General features: G+C 41.9%; 1 protein-coding gene across 1 annotated transcript in view; it reads right to left on the bottom strand.

Annotated features, from left to right (window-relative positions):
• Positions 1-6,892: 6,892 nt before the first annotated feature.
• Positions 6,893-16,461, bottom strand: part of MPPED2 (metallophosphoesterase domain containing 2) — a 124,391-nt gene continuing 114,822 nt past the window's right edge. The window contains exons 4-6 of the mRNA XM_077820128.1: positions 14,766-14,881; positions 11,329-11,442; positions 6,893-7,011 (exon numbers count right to left, since the gene is read on the bottom strand). Of these exons, the coding sequence (XP_077676254.1) occupies positions 6,893-7,011; positions 11,329-11,442; positions 14,766-14,881 (349 nt within the window). The remainder of the gene's footprint in view (positions 7,012-11,328; positions 11,443-14,765; positions 14,882-16,461) is intronic.

Genomic DNA, 16,461 nt, shown 5'->3' with positions numbered 1-16,461 from the left:
CTGCAATGAAGCTGAAGTTAAATCATCTCACGTTTGCCTGCTGGAGAAAAATGTGTGGCACATTTGAACACTGAGGTGACTAGTGATGGTCCTGTGCATTTACTAGGCAACATGTCCTGATAAATAAAAGATCCCTGAGTCCTTATTCAAGCAACACTCCCAATGGCTTTATTGTAGCGGGAGTAAGAACTGCAGGATTTGTCAATCCTAGTGCTCAAAATGTGGCCTTCTAGTTAAGGCACTGGACTGGGGCTCGGGAGCTGTGGGTTCAATTCCTAGCTCTGTCACAGGCTTCCTAGGTGATCTTGGGCAAATCACTTAACCTCTCTGTGCCTCACTTTCCATCTGTGAAATGGGGAGAACAATATTTTCTTTCTCCCTTTCCTCTTCTGTCCTGAGTATTTAGATTGTCAGCTCTACAGCGTATGGACTGCCTCTTACTATGTACATATACAGCTCCCAAAATAACTTTAGGCGCTACTGTAATACAAATAGTGAACTAAAAAGGGGGTAAAGAAAGGTCTCTTCATCAGAACTGCAGAGCAGTTGGCTGCATTGGGGGTATCAGACATGTCACTAATTATGAGATTTACCTGTACAAGGCATAATGATAAATCTCTGGAGTATTTTTTTAAATTGAACCTCTTTTTCTAATGGTAAAGAATGATACAAAATTGAAGACTCATTTTTACAGTCTGTCATTGTAAACATCCATATTTCATCAATGGGAGCTCTTGTCTATTGACTGACATAAGTTTGACACTGAATTAGTAGCACTTTCTGTTGGCACTAGCTGTATGAGAACTTTGAAATGATGTATATCAGAAGTGCTTGTAAAGAACACCACAATTTTTGTAGTTTACGGAAGGATCTCCCCTAAGATCCTTCTGTACCCCTTGGAGTTCCCTGCCCACAACTGTGCTAGTTAGCTAATGGAATTTATTAGTACCACTGTGCCACTTACCTAGGTGATACTCACAAGGTCTGAGAAGGGAGAGACACATACAGAACACACACAGTGACACTTGTCTTCATTGCAACCGGTAGCTTGAATCAGAGTCACACTTCAAAACAGTGCTGGAGTGAGACAGTGACTTGATTAGCAGCATAATGATTGGATTAGCTCATAATGAGTTGGCAGCATACTTCAGAGGTCCATTGGGACAAAACTGGTTGGCTGACTAGAGGGATGCAAGCTTAAAGTGAGACCTAGCTGGGGGGGGGGGGGGAACAAAACAAGCCTCAGATTCAGTGCAATGGAACGCTTTCTGACTTCTGCAGAGAAAACAGCCACCGAAAGGACTAATATGATCTACAGAAACACAATTAAAAGGACTCTGCAGGAATGTGCAAGAAAGCAAGTAGACAATGTGCATCGAGGACTCCAAGTGTGCGCTAACATTTTCAGCTGTTTTCTCATCAACCTAAGCAAAAAACTAAACCTACACATACAGGGTGTAAGATAGGGGCTAATGGCTGCAGCGGTTGTTTGAGATTGAATCATAATGGGATGCTTAATAGGATTTTAATTGAGCAGCAGGTGAACGTAAATAAGCAGCAGAGATTGTGCACAAAAGAGGGGTTTATTGAAGATGAAGGAGCTGTGTGAATGCTGAGATCTGCACCTCCAAGTAAAAAGACAATCAAATTGCTGCACTCTGTTACACAGAGAATTGGGAATGCATGCCTCTTTTCAGTGCAAAAAGCCAATAATGCCCAGCAGAGGAGAGAGTGGGCCCTAGCATATTGGGATGGGGAGGGAGAGACCATTCATAAAATGGTACAAACCTTGGTAAAAAAGTAAGCCAGACCTCCTAAGTAGCAGGCTGTGCCATTGGTGGAAGATGCACAGTTGTTCAACTAGAATGACAGAATCATGAAGAGAAGGCAGAAATGTTAAAACCCTAATCAGCCAAGTATGGTCAGAAGCTGGTCCCAGGAAAAGTTCTCAGGTCTATTTACTATCAATCTGGAAGGGCTGCAAGGCTTGGTGGCGGTCTCCCTGTGACATTAAGTTACATTCTCTTTGAATACTGGCGCTCTGCTTATTAAAACTCCTGCTATGGGGAAAATATCTATGTCAATAGGGCAAAAAAAGTCTGAGTCACAGAAAATGAAAAACAAGCAGCTAGAACAGGAGTTAGTCCATCAATCTCCTTCTTAGACACAGTCCTGGCAAAATCCATTCTCCTAGTAGAATTTGCCTGGAGTAGACCAGATTGATTTGACAATCTCTTAACCTAATAAATGCTTGACCTCAAGGTCTGCTGAATTCACTATTCACGGAGAATTGGGAACCAGTCACCTCTGGGGAACATCCTGTTCTGCAGCCCTTCCTTGATAAAGGCCTTGACTGCTTTCAGCCTTATCAAGATGCCTAGATGAAAGCTGCTCTCAAAAGAGGAAAGGTTAATCGACTTCAGTGCTGTTAATCAATCACTTGGAAAGATTCAGCACTTACAATAGGTAGGTCCCTCTTCCTGCCAAAAGGTTCTTGCATGTTAACCAGGGACTTCTCTTTCAGCTTGAAAGGTGAGTAATAGACAGAAACTTGTTCCAGTTAGATGCCTGGTACCTGATCCGGAGCCCTTTGAAGTCAATGGAAAGACTCCAGCTGAGGTCAGTGGATTTTGGAGCAGGATCCAGAGGAAGAATTTTTACCAGAGGCTTATTCTATATGTTAATATGGAACCCTGTAAGAGTGAGGCACTCTTGAAAAGGAGTACACTTGTCACAGATGTGTACCCCCATGAAAGCATAGTTCTTCAACAGATATGTTATCCCAGATATACACTGCTTGTCAAATATGCCTAACATCTAGCAAAGGAAAATTACCTACCTGTGACAGAAAACAGTCTCTGCAAAGCACAGAAATAAAAGGTGCTAAACTCTGTATCTGCTAATGCTCCTTGTCCTCATGCAGTTTCCATTAGCCAGGTGGTTGGCTTTCACAGGGAAGAGAAAATAACTAGACTGACTTCTGGAATCTCCTGGAAAAGGAGGAAAAGAACTAGGAAAGTTTCTAGAGGAGAGGAGACAAGCTCAATAAAGCAGATGATTGCTGAAACTGAAGGTGGTGCCTGGCAAGGAAAGAGAACCATACAAACTACCTGATCATTTTGGGGAAAATAAAATTCACTAGGGTAATATACAGCCAGTTTACATCAATAGGTGGTGAAGGGTCCCAAAGACCCATTAGCTTACATAGGAGTTGAGAGAATCCTCAGTGCCCTACACGATCAAGCCCTCATGCTTTTCAATGTAGAAAGAATGGTATGCTTGTAGGAACTGTACTAGTCTTCTGACCAGTTATGACGTGCCTTAATCTCCTGGTGCTGGTTCTAGTACTTTGAGGTTTTGACACTGGTACTTGGTCTCACCTACCCTAGTCAAGGCTCAGCTTTGTGCTTTGTCTTGGAGCATCAGTAAAGGCTCCTAATCAGCTGGATCTGTGCTTTAACCCACTGTAGGCTCAAGCTTCCCTAAACCTCAACCTGGTCTGCTCTGGGATTTGGAGCAGTGAACTCTTTACCGGAGGGACACAACTGAATTGGAGTTGCAGACTGTGCCCAAACATCAGGCAATGGGCGAGAGGGCACAAGGAAATGTCTCCATTTTGCAGAGCTCACTTAAGGTCCAGCCACTATTGCAGTCCCTCTTCTTTGCCTGCTCCCTTAAAGGCACAGCACCCCAAAGGATTCAAGGCAGTGGACCCATGCACAAATTAGCAACAGACAGACCCATGAAGGGGTGTAGCTGGAGGTGCACGGCCTGTTTGTGCCTGGGAGTGCCAAGAAAGATTCTGCTTATGCAAGGAAGAGTGCTTCCAGGTGCTTCCCTTGGGGAGGTGGTGGTCAGCACTATCTCCAATGCGCAGCTGTCTTACAAACATGCTTGAACTCTTGGGGCCCATTTCTGCCACTTGTTGAATACCACCTTACTCTTTGGTTTCATTGGAGAATTGGATCCTAAAGTATGAAGGGTGGGAGGGGCTGGCTGCAGAAGGAGGAGAGAGATAAGGGTCACTGACTGGTCCAGCTGAGCTGCTGTTGGTCTAATAAACGGGTGCCGTTGCCTAAAACGATTCTGAATCTCTGCACTAGACTTTCCTAAAAGGAAAACCCCTATAGGAAGGATTATGAATATAAGACAGAATAGAGGGTTTGATATGAGTGGACACATGTCGATTTAAGGGACCAAACTCAGCCCTGGTGTAAGCAAAGCTGGCAGGCAGCCTTTTCTCTAAAGGCAGTCAAACTGTGCTCACTTTGTTGAATGTCTCTTCCATAAAGAAAACAAACAAACCATCAGATACGAAACAAGAGACGGGCTTAATCTGTGGGAATCTGAAGTAGGAACTTCCTATCAAAGCCACATAAGCCTATGGCTGCAAAAATATTGAGGCTGAGATTTTCAAATCTGTCTAAGGGGTTTGGATGCCTCATTCCCCTTAACTTTAACATACAATATACACCTATGTAAAGTCAAGGCCTCTTAGTTTCTGTAACGCTCTGCTGTAGCAGACTGGAGACCTGATGTCCGCTTTAGCTAACTTCAGAAATGGACAGAATTAACTCTGCAACCAGAATACTATCACCACAGCATCCCGGTTTATATTGAAATATATTGAAATATTTAAAGACGCCTCCTGCTTTTTTCAGCATTAGGCATGTCAGATTTATACAACGGAAAGGAAAAGCCGGGAGGAAGAGGTTGGAAGCTGGGTATGGGACGATTTGGGCTCAGGGAAGTTCTGTGGTACTCTTTGAGGCTTGAATAAGCACACTGAAAATCAGTGGGACTTGGGGAAGATTTTTAAAAAGGAACAAAAGCCGTTTGTTACCAGTTATCTCAATGTTTCTACTAAAAATGCTCAGTAGTGAAACAGCTGATGATGTTTCCAGAATCATCGGGAGGTTTAAAGGTTAATCTGCTGAGGTGACCGGGTGCAGTTCATGGCTCTCTTGAGCTATTGTTTTAGGTTGTAGCAGGTTCATGAAGACAGTTCTATACCCATTGCCATTTGGACATTTATCTTCATAAGAGCTAAAAGTAATTTACAAAATACTTTTGTTTTACATTTACATTGTGGTAGCTCTAGAGACCAAGCAGGATTGGGCCCCATAGTGCTAGGGCCTTGTACATACATACAGTAAATTACAGTCACTGCCTTAAGACGCTCACACTCTTGTACAATTCTCCTGAAAGAGGTGCGTTCTGCTGAAAATTCTGTGACCCTAGACTTGCAGAATAGGTCAAAACAAAATAAATATGCACTATATTTCATCTAGGACTATTAATTTTTTAACTTATGGTGGATGAACAACATAAAACACCCAGAGCAGTTAAAGTACTTATGAATAACTGAGGAGGTACAAAGGTTATTACATAATCAATTTTTCCATATACTCTGAAATACTGTCCTATGAGCCTTAAACTGCACATAAACTCAGTTCACACTGAATTACACCTGAATACAAAATCTCCATGTAAAAGCTGTGGAAAGATGGATGGCAGAGGAACGGAAGGAAAAGTCCACTGAGTGCTTTATCGACCCAATTGCCATCCCATGAACGGTGAGCAATAAAAATTTATGGAAAATGAGAATTTTTTACTTCTTCTAATCAAGGCCTATGGAACTATTAATTCAAAGACTCTTTAACACCAAGTATTTAAAAATCTTGCAATTTTATTTGCATATAAAGGCCGCTAGATATATAATATCACAATAAATTTAAAGAAACAACTGCTTTTCTAAATTCCATTAACAAGGTAACATAAAACAGAACAAAGCTCAATAGCATTTACAGTGGTAGAACAGAAATAACTATCTGCATCAATAGTTTGTGCTAGCAAGATTGCATTTACACACAGTGCAAAATAAGGAAAAAAGAAATAAAAAGACAATTCAAGAATATTTAAATATAAAGGACAACTAAGCCTTATTTTAGTTAGGCTTGATTGTATCCATTTGATTCTATACATGCCTGAAACTGCACAAAGATTTAACTCAAGCTCTTGAAGGCCTTGAGCACTTGGAAAATGTCACATCCTTCATAATTTAGATGTGCTGTACAGCATAATTTTTCAGATGCTATACTTGCAATATTAAATTCCTAGTTATAATGCACAAAAAATACATATATATATAAATTCATATTTAAAAGGAGCCCGCATTTACATGTTTTTACTGCATGAAACACCTGCTCTTTGCAGCTTTCATCCCCATATTTTTAAAGCTAAAATAATTTAAAAAAAAAACCCAAATAATAAAAAGGTAGATAATCACCTATAGGATGCAGCTATCTATATTTAAAGTAGGCAGAGACAAACAACTGTGAAGTCTGTTCTCCCCTTGCTGCACATTACTGGTAATAGGAGGGAACTACAGTACATGCACACTCATCAAGGGGCAAACAGACCCCTAAATCATCTTTACGTTACTAAAAAAAAGTTTACTATAACTGCAGGGGGAGATGGGAAAGGTGACATCTTAACTAGGAAAAAATTATATTTAAAAACTTTCAAACAATAACAGTTGTGCAAATTTGGTGTCTTTTAAATGCTGCCTTTTTAGCTTATAATATAATATTAAAATAAGGTCTCTCACTCGTTAAAAGAAAGCTTGGCTGTCCTTTTGAGAACACTATAACAATTTTACAATGGCAAGTTTGAGAAAACAAAAAAAGGTCATTTTACAAATTCACAATGCTGTATCAATTTAAAATGGACGCTCCATTTCCAAAAAGCACAACCTCTTTTTCTCTTTTTGTACCAGCAATTTACAAAAAATCCCACATCATTTTGGAGATAAACATGTAAGAGAATGTAAGTTTCGTAATTAGAAAATGGCAGTTTATAGACCTTCCCCATTTAACTGTGCAGTAGTGCTTCATGATCCTTGAGGGGTTGGAAGGTCAAATATAATTGGAGGATTGGTTGGTTGAAAGCTGACTGTACATGTTGAGGCGTTGATGTACGTTGTGTAACCGTCTGTCATAATGCCATAACCTGTAGGGAGAACGTGTCACACACACTATAATATAAACAAACAAACGATGCTGACCTTATGCAGTGCAAAAACCTGTTACTGAAAGCAGGGCTTTGGAATAAAAGTCAGTGAATCCTGTCAAAATGTTATGAGCTTTTGAAAGCTACCACAAAGTTACAATTAAAAAAATAAATAAATGCAATGCACTGTATCTGGAACAAGAACAGGGTTTTCTGACCAGAAAGGCCTTTTATTGTACTGCAACTGAAAAAGGCAAAAAACCCTCCTTTTCTTTGAGCTAATTGGTTTTCTGTGGTTTGGCATGCTTCTAGTGTCAGGTTGTGAAGGACCAATCAGGAGCAAGAGCTGAAAACTCCTCTCCTTTTAGGCACTTGGTCTGCAGACATCCTCTCAATGAGTTCAAACAAACTTGGTTGGCCTATCCTGCATTGACCATATTGTCCAGTTTGTCAGCTCAAGGGTTGTGGGGGCAGGTGTTCACACTGGCTTGCTAAACCTCAGAAATCAATTAGCAGGAAAGAATAGGCGTTTTCTGTAGCTTGGCTTCCCAGCCTGGGCAATGGATCTGACCAGCAATTCCAGCCCAAGGCACAGAAAATGAAGAGCTAGCTAGATGAGCTGAAGTGGCTTGAGGACTGGGCAAAGAGGGAGGGGAAGAATGCGACACTAGCTCCCACAAACCTTAAGGCTGTGGCTGAACAATTGTTTGGAGAATTCTACTGTCTGACCATCACAACTGCTGACAGAGAGAGATTGAATGGTAGTACGAAGTGTAAGTGTGGGTGTAGCTTTAGTGGCTGCTATGTGGTGTCTCCACAGAGGCTGGCCTCTTCCCTCTCTTCACCCAAGAGGGGCTTATCGTAATGAAAGAATGGGCTTTGAGCTAGTTCAAGCAGGGGAGGCTCACTGAGTTATAGGTGAGCCAGATGTAGGAATGCATATAAGGGGGGAGGGCAGTCCAAGAGCCTTTGAGCTCCTTGCAGGGGATCCTCAATGAAGAGAGAAAGGGGCTTTCTGATCTCCTACATATAGAACCAATAAGACATCACAGGCTTATGGATGTCCAAGGAAAGCTCACAGGATTCCCCACCATCCTTAAGGTTAAGGCAGAAGTGGGATAAAAAGATGAAGAGAGAAGACGGGTAAGGGATCTGGAACAAATGTGAAGCACGCTGTTTTCTTAATGAAAAATAAAGAAGGGATGATCACCTGGCCTGGAGACCACAAGCTGTCCCAACCTGTCCAAGAGTGATCATGGACTTCTACCTTACTTCTTTAGTGGACGCAGCCTTTAGGAATGTAAGGCTAGATTCTCGGCCTTGCTCCATCCTCAACTCCATTCAAAGGATCTGGACACCTTGCTTGGGGTTCTCCTTGCACAGGAGGTGAGGTAAAGCCTATGTAGCTAGCTCTATGCTACTTGTTCCTGGCCCTCCTGTAGGGGCATGAGGTGAAGTGGCGAGAGTGCCTTGCACTCCTGTAATGGTGGACAGGCAGGCTCTGAGTCACATTCCTCCTTCTCTCTCAAAGGTGTTTATAGGGTGCTGGGGAGGGGGAATGAAAACTAGTAACAGTCTTTGGAGATTACTGAGGGTAGAGCAGGAGATGGGGGAACCTTTGAGGAACAGCCTGCTCAGGGAGCTTGTTTTGGGGAGAGCAGAGAGTTATGATAAGTTCTGTTGAAATAGATGTTGGCCCCCAAAAGAGTCTCTGCTTCTCCCTCAAAAAAAGTGGGGGTGGGGGCGGGAGGAGTCTGAATGGACTCCTTTGCTTTAACCTCTTCCTCTCTGCTCTCCTCGGATACCTATTCAGATCTGACTCCCACTGGCAGGCCTGGGGGGGCAGCTGACTTTTCAGGCACACTGGCCCGTTGAAGGACTGGATGGGATGGACAGATGGCACTGTCAGCACTTCTTCTGTGCCAAGGGCAAAAGCAAGCTTCACCTTTTCTGTCTCCCACGATACTGTGTCTGGCCCTGAAAGATGGTGCCCCAGGATGACACTTCCTGCTTTCCTCATGGAGAGGCAGGAAAAGACACAGGAGACAAGACAGAATAGGAAGGGCTTGGCACCAAATTTCTTCTTGTGACTGGTCCTTCAGAGGAGAGGAACTTCCCACTGTTAGTACTAGCAGGCCAAACCTCAGGGAAAATATTTTTCCTTTTGCCATGTGATATAGTACACATCACTGCTGCATGAAAGTTAACACAAAGTGTGTGCTACCAAAATGTCCATCAGAGACTAATCATTTCACAATTGCTGTGTGGTCTGCCTGTATTGTTTTGTTTATTTAAGCTGGCAATTTTGAGTTTGGTCACTTTGCACTGGAAAAATACTGGTTTAAAAAAAATTAATTGACTCACTGCAAAATTCTGCCCCAAATACTTGTCTGCAACTCCTACGGACTTCAATAAAATATGGGTGCATGTGGTCTGAGAGCAGAATTTGGTCCTGAATTAATTGTGCCTTAATTCTTAAACTCTCAGAAAAATTCAGGCAAAATTTTACTCACTTTACTGTAGTAGGCAGTTCCTTTACCTTCAGCCTTAGTCAACTGAGCACGATTTGGATCTTTGTTTAGTGCCCTTGAATGCTCAAATAAGACTCCTTTTATGCTTGTAGAGTGTGCCATCTTACTTACAAGGTTTAAATGTAAGGTGCACATGACTCCACAGTGTGTTTTCATGATGATCTTGCACGCTAAGAGGCCTTTGCTTTCCCTCAGCTTAACACTATTACTGCAGGAAGTTTGATTACTTTCAGCTTACCATGCACCTACAAAAGGCTATAGGCAATTTGCATGTGCTAGTTGGAAGTCTTCTTGTATTCACTTATCATTAATATCTGAGCATTAATATTTATAGAAAACGTCCAATCCTTTCCTGGTTTGCATTAGAGTACTGCTATTCATACCACTATAGTTAAGGTCATGTCAACGTTTCTGTTATAAACTCCTTATTTACAGGACTTTATAACCCAAGCATAAAAATTCATTGTGTAAAGTCATGAGGGCTTCGGAAAATCAACAACAGCAGGCGAGTAAGCTGTCTGTTCTTTTATAAAGTTCTCCAACTCTGTGAGCCTACGGAGAGCTTAATTAGAGTCAATGGCGAAATCTCCGGGAGGGGGAGCGGGGGGAATATAAAGCACTTAGTGTGTAATTTTTAGTCCTAGGGTCACAAAGTCTCACTATCTCTCCCAGGCTGGACTCCTAGTATTTGTCTCATTGGAACATGAAAGCCACAAAGTGTATTAAATATTTAAAAACCTCCAAATGTATTTATTTAATCTCTCATTCCCTCCTATCCCCACAAAATGAGCTTATTGTTCTGAAGCTTCACACTCCGCCTGCCTGGTGTGAGATTAAAAATGGGGCAATGTATCTTCTGAAAAAGCTTTTCTGAGGTTCACATACCTTGAAAGATTACACCTCATGAAATGTATTGCAGAATGACTTCAGAAGTAGATTTCAAAGGAATTGTGGTGATTACCCTCTCTCCCCTCCTGACAAGCTGCCCTCCCTTCTACTGCACTCTACCCCATATACTGAGTGAGGTAACTTAATGGAGCAAGCTTTCTCCGAATACCACCCTGTCTTTTCTACCTCCTTTGCTGGCTCCTGTACTTGGAGTAACTGGGACTTTCTGGTGGTTTGGTAAGACAAATTTCAATTTGCTTTTATTCTTCTGCATATGAGAGAACTCTTCCCCCCCTCCCCCGCAAGCTTTGAAAGCAAATAAACTGGCACAGCACAATTATTGCAAGTTGCAGGTTTGGAGATCATGTACGTAGTCAATATTTTAAAATATGAGTTCCTCAAGTTGGACTACTAAGACTTTTTTTGGACACTAAGAAGTAGGTTTCCAAAGTGCTGAGCACCCAGCAGATCTGACTGTTTTCCCATTTTATTCTACTGTGCGCTTGTCTACAGTACCACGCGGGGTCGATCTAAGATATGCAACTTCAGCTATGTGAATAGTGTAGCTGAAGTCGACACAATTAGATCTACTTACCCTAGTGTCTTCGCTGCGGTCGTCGACAGCAGACACTCTCCCGTCGACTCTGCTTGCGCTTCTCGTTCTGGTGGAGTACTGGAGTTGACGGGAGAGTGCTCAGCGGTCGATTTATCGTGGCTATACTAGACGCGATAAATCTACCCCTCCTGGATCGATTGCTGCCTGCTGATCCGGCGAGTAGACAAGCCCTTAGTCATAATAAATGGAACGCTCCACATCTGGTATAAAGTACCACAGAGATCTATTTGTTTCCCCCACAAGGATTCTCATACAGACCTAGGGAGCCCTACTATTTCTTACCTTCATGAATTCCACCAAAGACATGGAGTTTGGGCCTTACTCGCCTTTGCACAGTGTTCAACAGTTCCACACAGCCAACTCTCTGCAGCTCCTTTGGAACCCAGTCTCGAAAACCTGAGGGCAAAATGCAATCAATACTCTTAATTTTCTCTATTCAGGTAAGGTTTCGTTTAGACTTTCAGGAAGCCATAATTCACTAAAGGTTTATTACATTATCTGTAATCCTAGCCTCTCCATTAAAGCATACAATGGCTTTTAAGAAACTTCTCACTCTGTCTTCCTTAGGTTCCTGAGGTTTTTTCCTTTTTCCTTCCCCCCACTCCTGCCTAATTAACATTTTCTGTATGTGATTTGATTTATTAAACCAGAGTTTTAGACTCTTCTTCATGAGTGGAAGCTTTGTGACTCTTATTCCTGGCAGTGCTGCAATTTTTTCCCCTTCTTGATCCCCTCCCTTCCCCACTGCACACCCCTGTCTTATTTCCTCCCTTCTGCTGTTGTTGTAGCAGTCTACTTCCCAAGCTAGTCAGGTAAAACGTGCTGGTCACAGTTATTCCAGAGTCAGGCCACGGGAAGGATCAGTTCTCACACCTGGCACCTCTGCCACCCCAGAAATTTAAAATATATCATCTTCAGCAACTTCCAGAGGCCCAGGGTCTGAGAGTGCTAGGTTACTTTGGAGCCCTAGGTCACTGAAAATAGGCAGCACAGAGCGACAGGGAAACAGCTACAAGCAACCTAGTGCTAATTGACTACTTTTAAAGTGAAAACCACTTAGTTCTATAACTAATATGGAAAATCCATAAAATTTGACATCGATTAGTATAAATGTGGGCTGTCTGGACTATTACAGCCTAGACTAACATTCAAAAGGGTGTGAAGGATTGTGAGAGGCAAAAGATAAACCATAGCTGAAAGAAGGAGCAAACTCACTCTTGGTGTTACTCTATTGACTTCAAAGTAGTTATACCAGAGATAAATTTGGCCCAAGCTGATTAAAAATGGTGGGACATAAACTGGACTATATGTACTCTTCAAAACCAGTCAAACAGCTAAGGTCGGTAATGACATAATTTTACCTAAATTAATATGTAGCCACTGTAAAAGGCAATATTTGGGGTATATTTTCAGGCATGTTGAGGCCCAATATCATTATTTGCACTTCTAATGCCCTGATCTATGCTCACAATTAAAATTGGTGTAAACTGTATCTACAAAATGGAGGCTATACTTTTGCTTTGATTTTTTTTTTTAAAGGAGTGGAGTAAAATTTTAGAAGGGATGTTTCAAAAAATTCAGCTAAGAAATATAGTGATGCTGCTGAGACTAAAGTACACTATGGGAAACCAACTTACAATATGCAGATTGGCAGCCCATTGAAATCTAGCAACCAGGAAAAATTATAAACATGCTTGTGCTATTTTTTGTTTCTTGGGAAGAAGTAAATAGATAAAATATAAGAAATTAATCACTACAACAGAAGGGTGGCTTTCAAAGTACAGGGCATTACACTGAGAAGGAGTGCTAGATCACAGCTCTGTTGAAGACACACATTGGCTCTGGAGGATTTAAAGGTGACCTGCACATTTTTACAATATTCCCTTGGTAGCATTATATGCTGAATGCCCCTAATAACCAGGCTAAAGATAAGCACTGAGTATATTATTAGTGTAAAATTTTCTTCTGTTCTTCTTAAGTCTCACTACGTCCAGCTCTGCTAGGATTGCTGACTCCTAACTCAGGCTTGGTCTAAATCTAAGACTTAGGTCAGCCTACCTGTGTCATTCACAGGTGTAAAAAATTCATCCCCTGAGAAATGTAGTTAAGACACCCAAGTCCCTCTCTAGATGGAAGAATTCTTCGGGTGGGGGGAAGGGAAAGGGAGGCGTGGATTAACTACAGTGTTGGAAAACCTCCTTACATCACTGTAGCAAGCAAGGGGTTATACGCAACTGCTACAGCTGTGCTGCTATAGTGTGGACAAGCCCTTAGCTGTGATGCCCTACCAGGCATTAAGTTCTTCACACTCCATCCACCAAGAAACCCTGCTGGACCATTCAGCTGGTCTCTGGCATTTAAATGCCATTTTCAAAGCATATCATACACACAGTTTAAAATAGCATTTTGTAATGGCTGGCTCAGATGCTGAGCTGGTGCAAACTTGCATAGCTCTGCTGAAGTCAGTGGAAGTTCTTTAATTTACAAAAGCTGAGGATCTGGGTAAAACTTAGCAAAACCACACAATCTACTAATTAATGCGTGCATGCACCTGATCTTCCTCACCCTGACAGAACATTTTTATACAGGTAGATCCTCAGCTGGTGTAAGTTATCACAGCTCTACTGACTTAAACGGAACTGTGACAATTGACACTAGCTAAGGATGTGACCCTAGATTTATATCTATGTCTTACAGAGCAGGAACCAGAAATGTGTGACTTGGTGGAACACAGCATGAAGAAGGGTTATGGTAGCATTTTCCGAAAGGCTCAGTGTTGGCCTAACTCTTCTCCCGCTGAAATCAATGGGAATTTTGCCCTTCAATGGAATCAGACTTAGGCCAAAACCGAATACTTTAGAAAATCCCACCCTCTATTTAAAATCACGTGTGCTGAATACTCTTTTTACCTGCTTTCTGAGGCAATCAGGGGACAACCCCATAGATGCCTCTTATCACAGCATAACTCTGTGGATCAATGGGGTACTCATGTGAGTAAAGGAAAAGGGATTTGGCTCAAGACGCCACTCATGAAAACTCAGATTTTGCACTCAGATATGTGTACTCATCTCTCACGGAAATAAATGGGTGTAGTTTGAATGAATAGGTGGTGACAGAATTTTGGTCCTTCATCAATGTAATCCAATTTTTAACATTTAACCGTAATTGTGAACTTTTGGTAAATTGGTTTAACAAAGCAAATACTTTTTTAAGAGTAAAGAAGAGTAGATAGATAGCCACTATATAAGTATAGTGTATAGATAACCACTATATATAATCTTGACCCAATAAAAAGCTTAAATAAACATTATGTTCCAGTGCTGGTGGTGGTAGTTGCGAGGGAGGACCAATCTTTCAAAATGTTTTTAGTCAGTCCCGGAGAATCCTAGGCCCTTGTGATTGGAAGCTTTGTTTGTCAGACAAATAGAATACTATCCTTAAATTAAAGGATCCAACTCAAATGGCTGTGCAGCTAGATACGCCTTTGATTTTCCTTGGCTTCACTAAATCAAAAAATTTAATTTAAAAAATACCTAGAAGCCCAGCATAATTGCTAAGTTTAATGATCGTACTAGACTTCATTTTAATTTTTTTTTTTAAATTCATAGTTTTGTGTTAGGGTAAAATTATGTTCTATGTCACTTAAAGCATTAATAGTTTTGCTTGCACTAAAAGTGCATTCTATATACAAAACCACACACAGTTTTTCCTTCACTTACCAAGAGGAGGTCCATGTGTCATTAGTATATCAATACCCTCAGGGATAAGGTTCCACTTGTCCAGCAAAGACTGACCTCTGGGTAGGTTAAAGCCCCATCCATTAAACCATGGTGTCCTTTGGGGGAAAATAAGACAAAACTGTCTCAGTCTGATACAGCAATCTTTTTCTTCCTTTGGAATTTCTAAATTGAAAATTTTTCTGTACTGTTTTGACCATCTCTCCTGTCTTTTTAAGATCACTCATGGAACAAAGCACATTCATCTTTGGAAGGGACTGTTCCCAAAACAAAGGGCTTTAATTAAAAAAAAAAAAAAAAGTGCCCTAGCTGTAAATTTGGATCTAGATCAGGATCCCATCTTTCCTACAGTTTCAAGGGTATTCGACTCTGGGGCTTGGGTTTACCCATCATAAAGAAAGGACACAGTCAATGTGTTCAGATCTAGATCTTTGGGGGATGTCAGTTCCAGGATTTGGGTTTGGGCTCTTCTCTTACTTTAAGGTAAGCACCTAGACTGGGGTGGACAAACTATTGTCCAGGGGCCGTATCCGGCCCTCCAGATGTTTTAATCTGGCTCTTGAGCTCCAGCCGGGGAGTGGGGTCCGGGGCTTGCCCCGCTCTGCATGGCTCCCGGAAGCAGCAGCTTCCCCTCTCCAGCTCCTGCACGTAGGGGCAGCCAGGGGCTTCCACACGCTGCCACCTCAGCTTCCACTGGCCGGGAACCGTGGCCAATGGGAGTTGCAGGGGCGACGCCTGTGGACAGGGCAGCGCGCAGAACCGCCTGGCCGCATCTTCGCTGCTTGAGGTAAGTGTTGCCCAGAGCCTGCGCCCCAGACCCCCTCCTGCGCCCCAACCCTGATCTCCCTCCTGCCCTCCGAACCCCTCAATCCCAGCCCAGAGCACCCTGACCTCCTCATTTCTGGCCCCACCCCAGAGCCCGCACCCCCAGCTGGAGCCCTCGCCCCCTCCTGCAGGGAGTAGGGAAAAGAGAACCACTACAGTGCAGGGTACCCTAACAGAAGATGGGAACACAGAAAAGTTGTACCTTCTTTGTGGCAACAGTCACAGGCCCTGTATAATCTATCATGGCTGTATCATGGTAAATTTCTCATAGACTAATCACACCTTAACACCACTGTATCTTACTCGTCATGTTTATTATCTCTAACATTAGAGCACTGTGAAATGATACAACATAACTGTAAGTGATAACCTTAAAAAGATATTACACTCTTTAAAATACCTTAATACATATTTAATTCTGGGGGCAAATGGGCCCTTGAGTTTTCTCCACCATCACAGTTATGAGGGTCTATTATAGAAGCCATCTGATTGAGAGAGACCGTCTTTTTATGGGGATGAAAGGAACTATAATATTTAACACAAATGTTTTTTCCTGGAAAGTTTTGCTATAAAATGTGAAAGCAAAATTGAGTAGTTCTGATGTTGAAATATAAAAGCTGTTATCAGATGTGAAATGCATGTCGTCAAGATAAAAATTATATCCTTACCTCTATTACCAACAACTTTTTAGGTTATTACAAGCAAAGGAATTTCAAATCCTCACTTGCTTTTCACCGTTTGTGCAGTTTTGCATTTCATGTGGCTTGGGCACTTAAACTAGTCAGTTTTACATTCTATTAGAGATGCTCTCAGACTAAAATCTGGGATCCAAGCAGCAAGCAAAGCAGGTCTA

Source organism: Eretmochelys imbricata, chromosome 6, assembly GCF_965152235.1.
Source record: "Eretmochelys imbricata isolate rEreImb1 chromosome 6, rEreImb1.hap1, whole genome shotgun sequence".
NCBI lineage: Eukaryota > Metazoa > Chordata > Testudines > Cheloniidae > Eretmochelys > Eretmochelys imbricata.
This window is presented reverse-complemented; position numbering and strand designations above follow the sequence as displayed.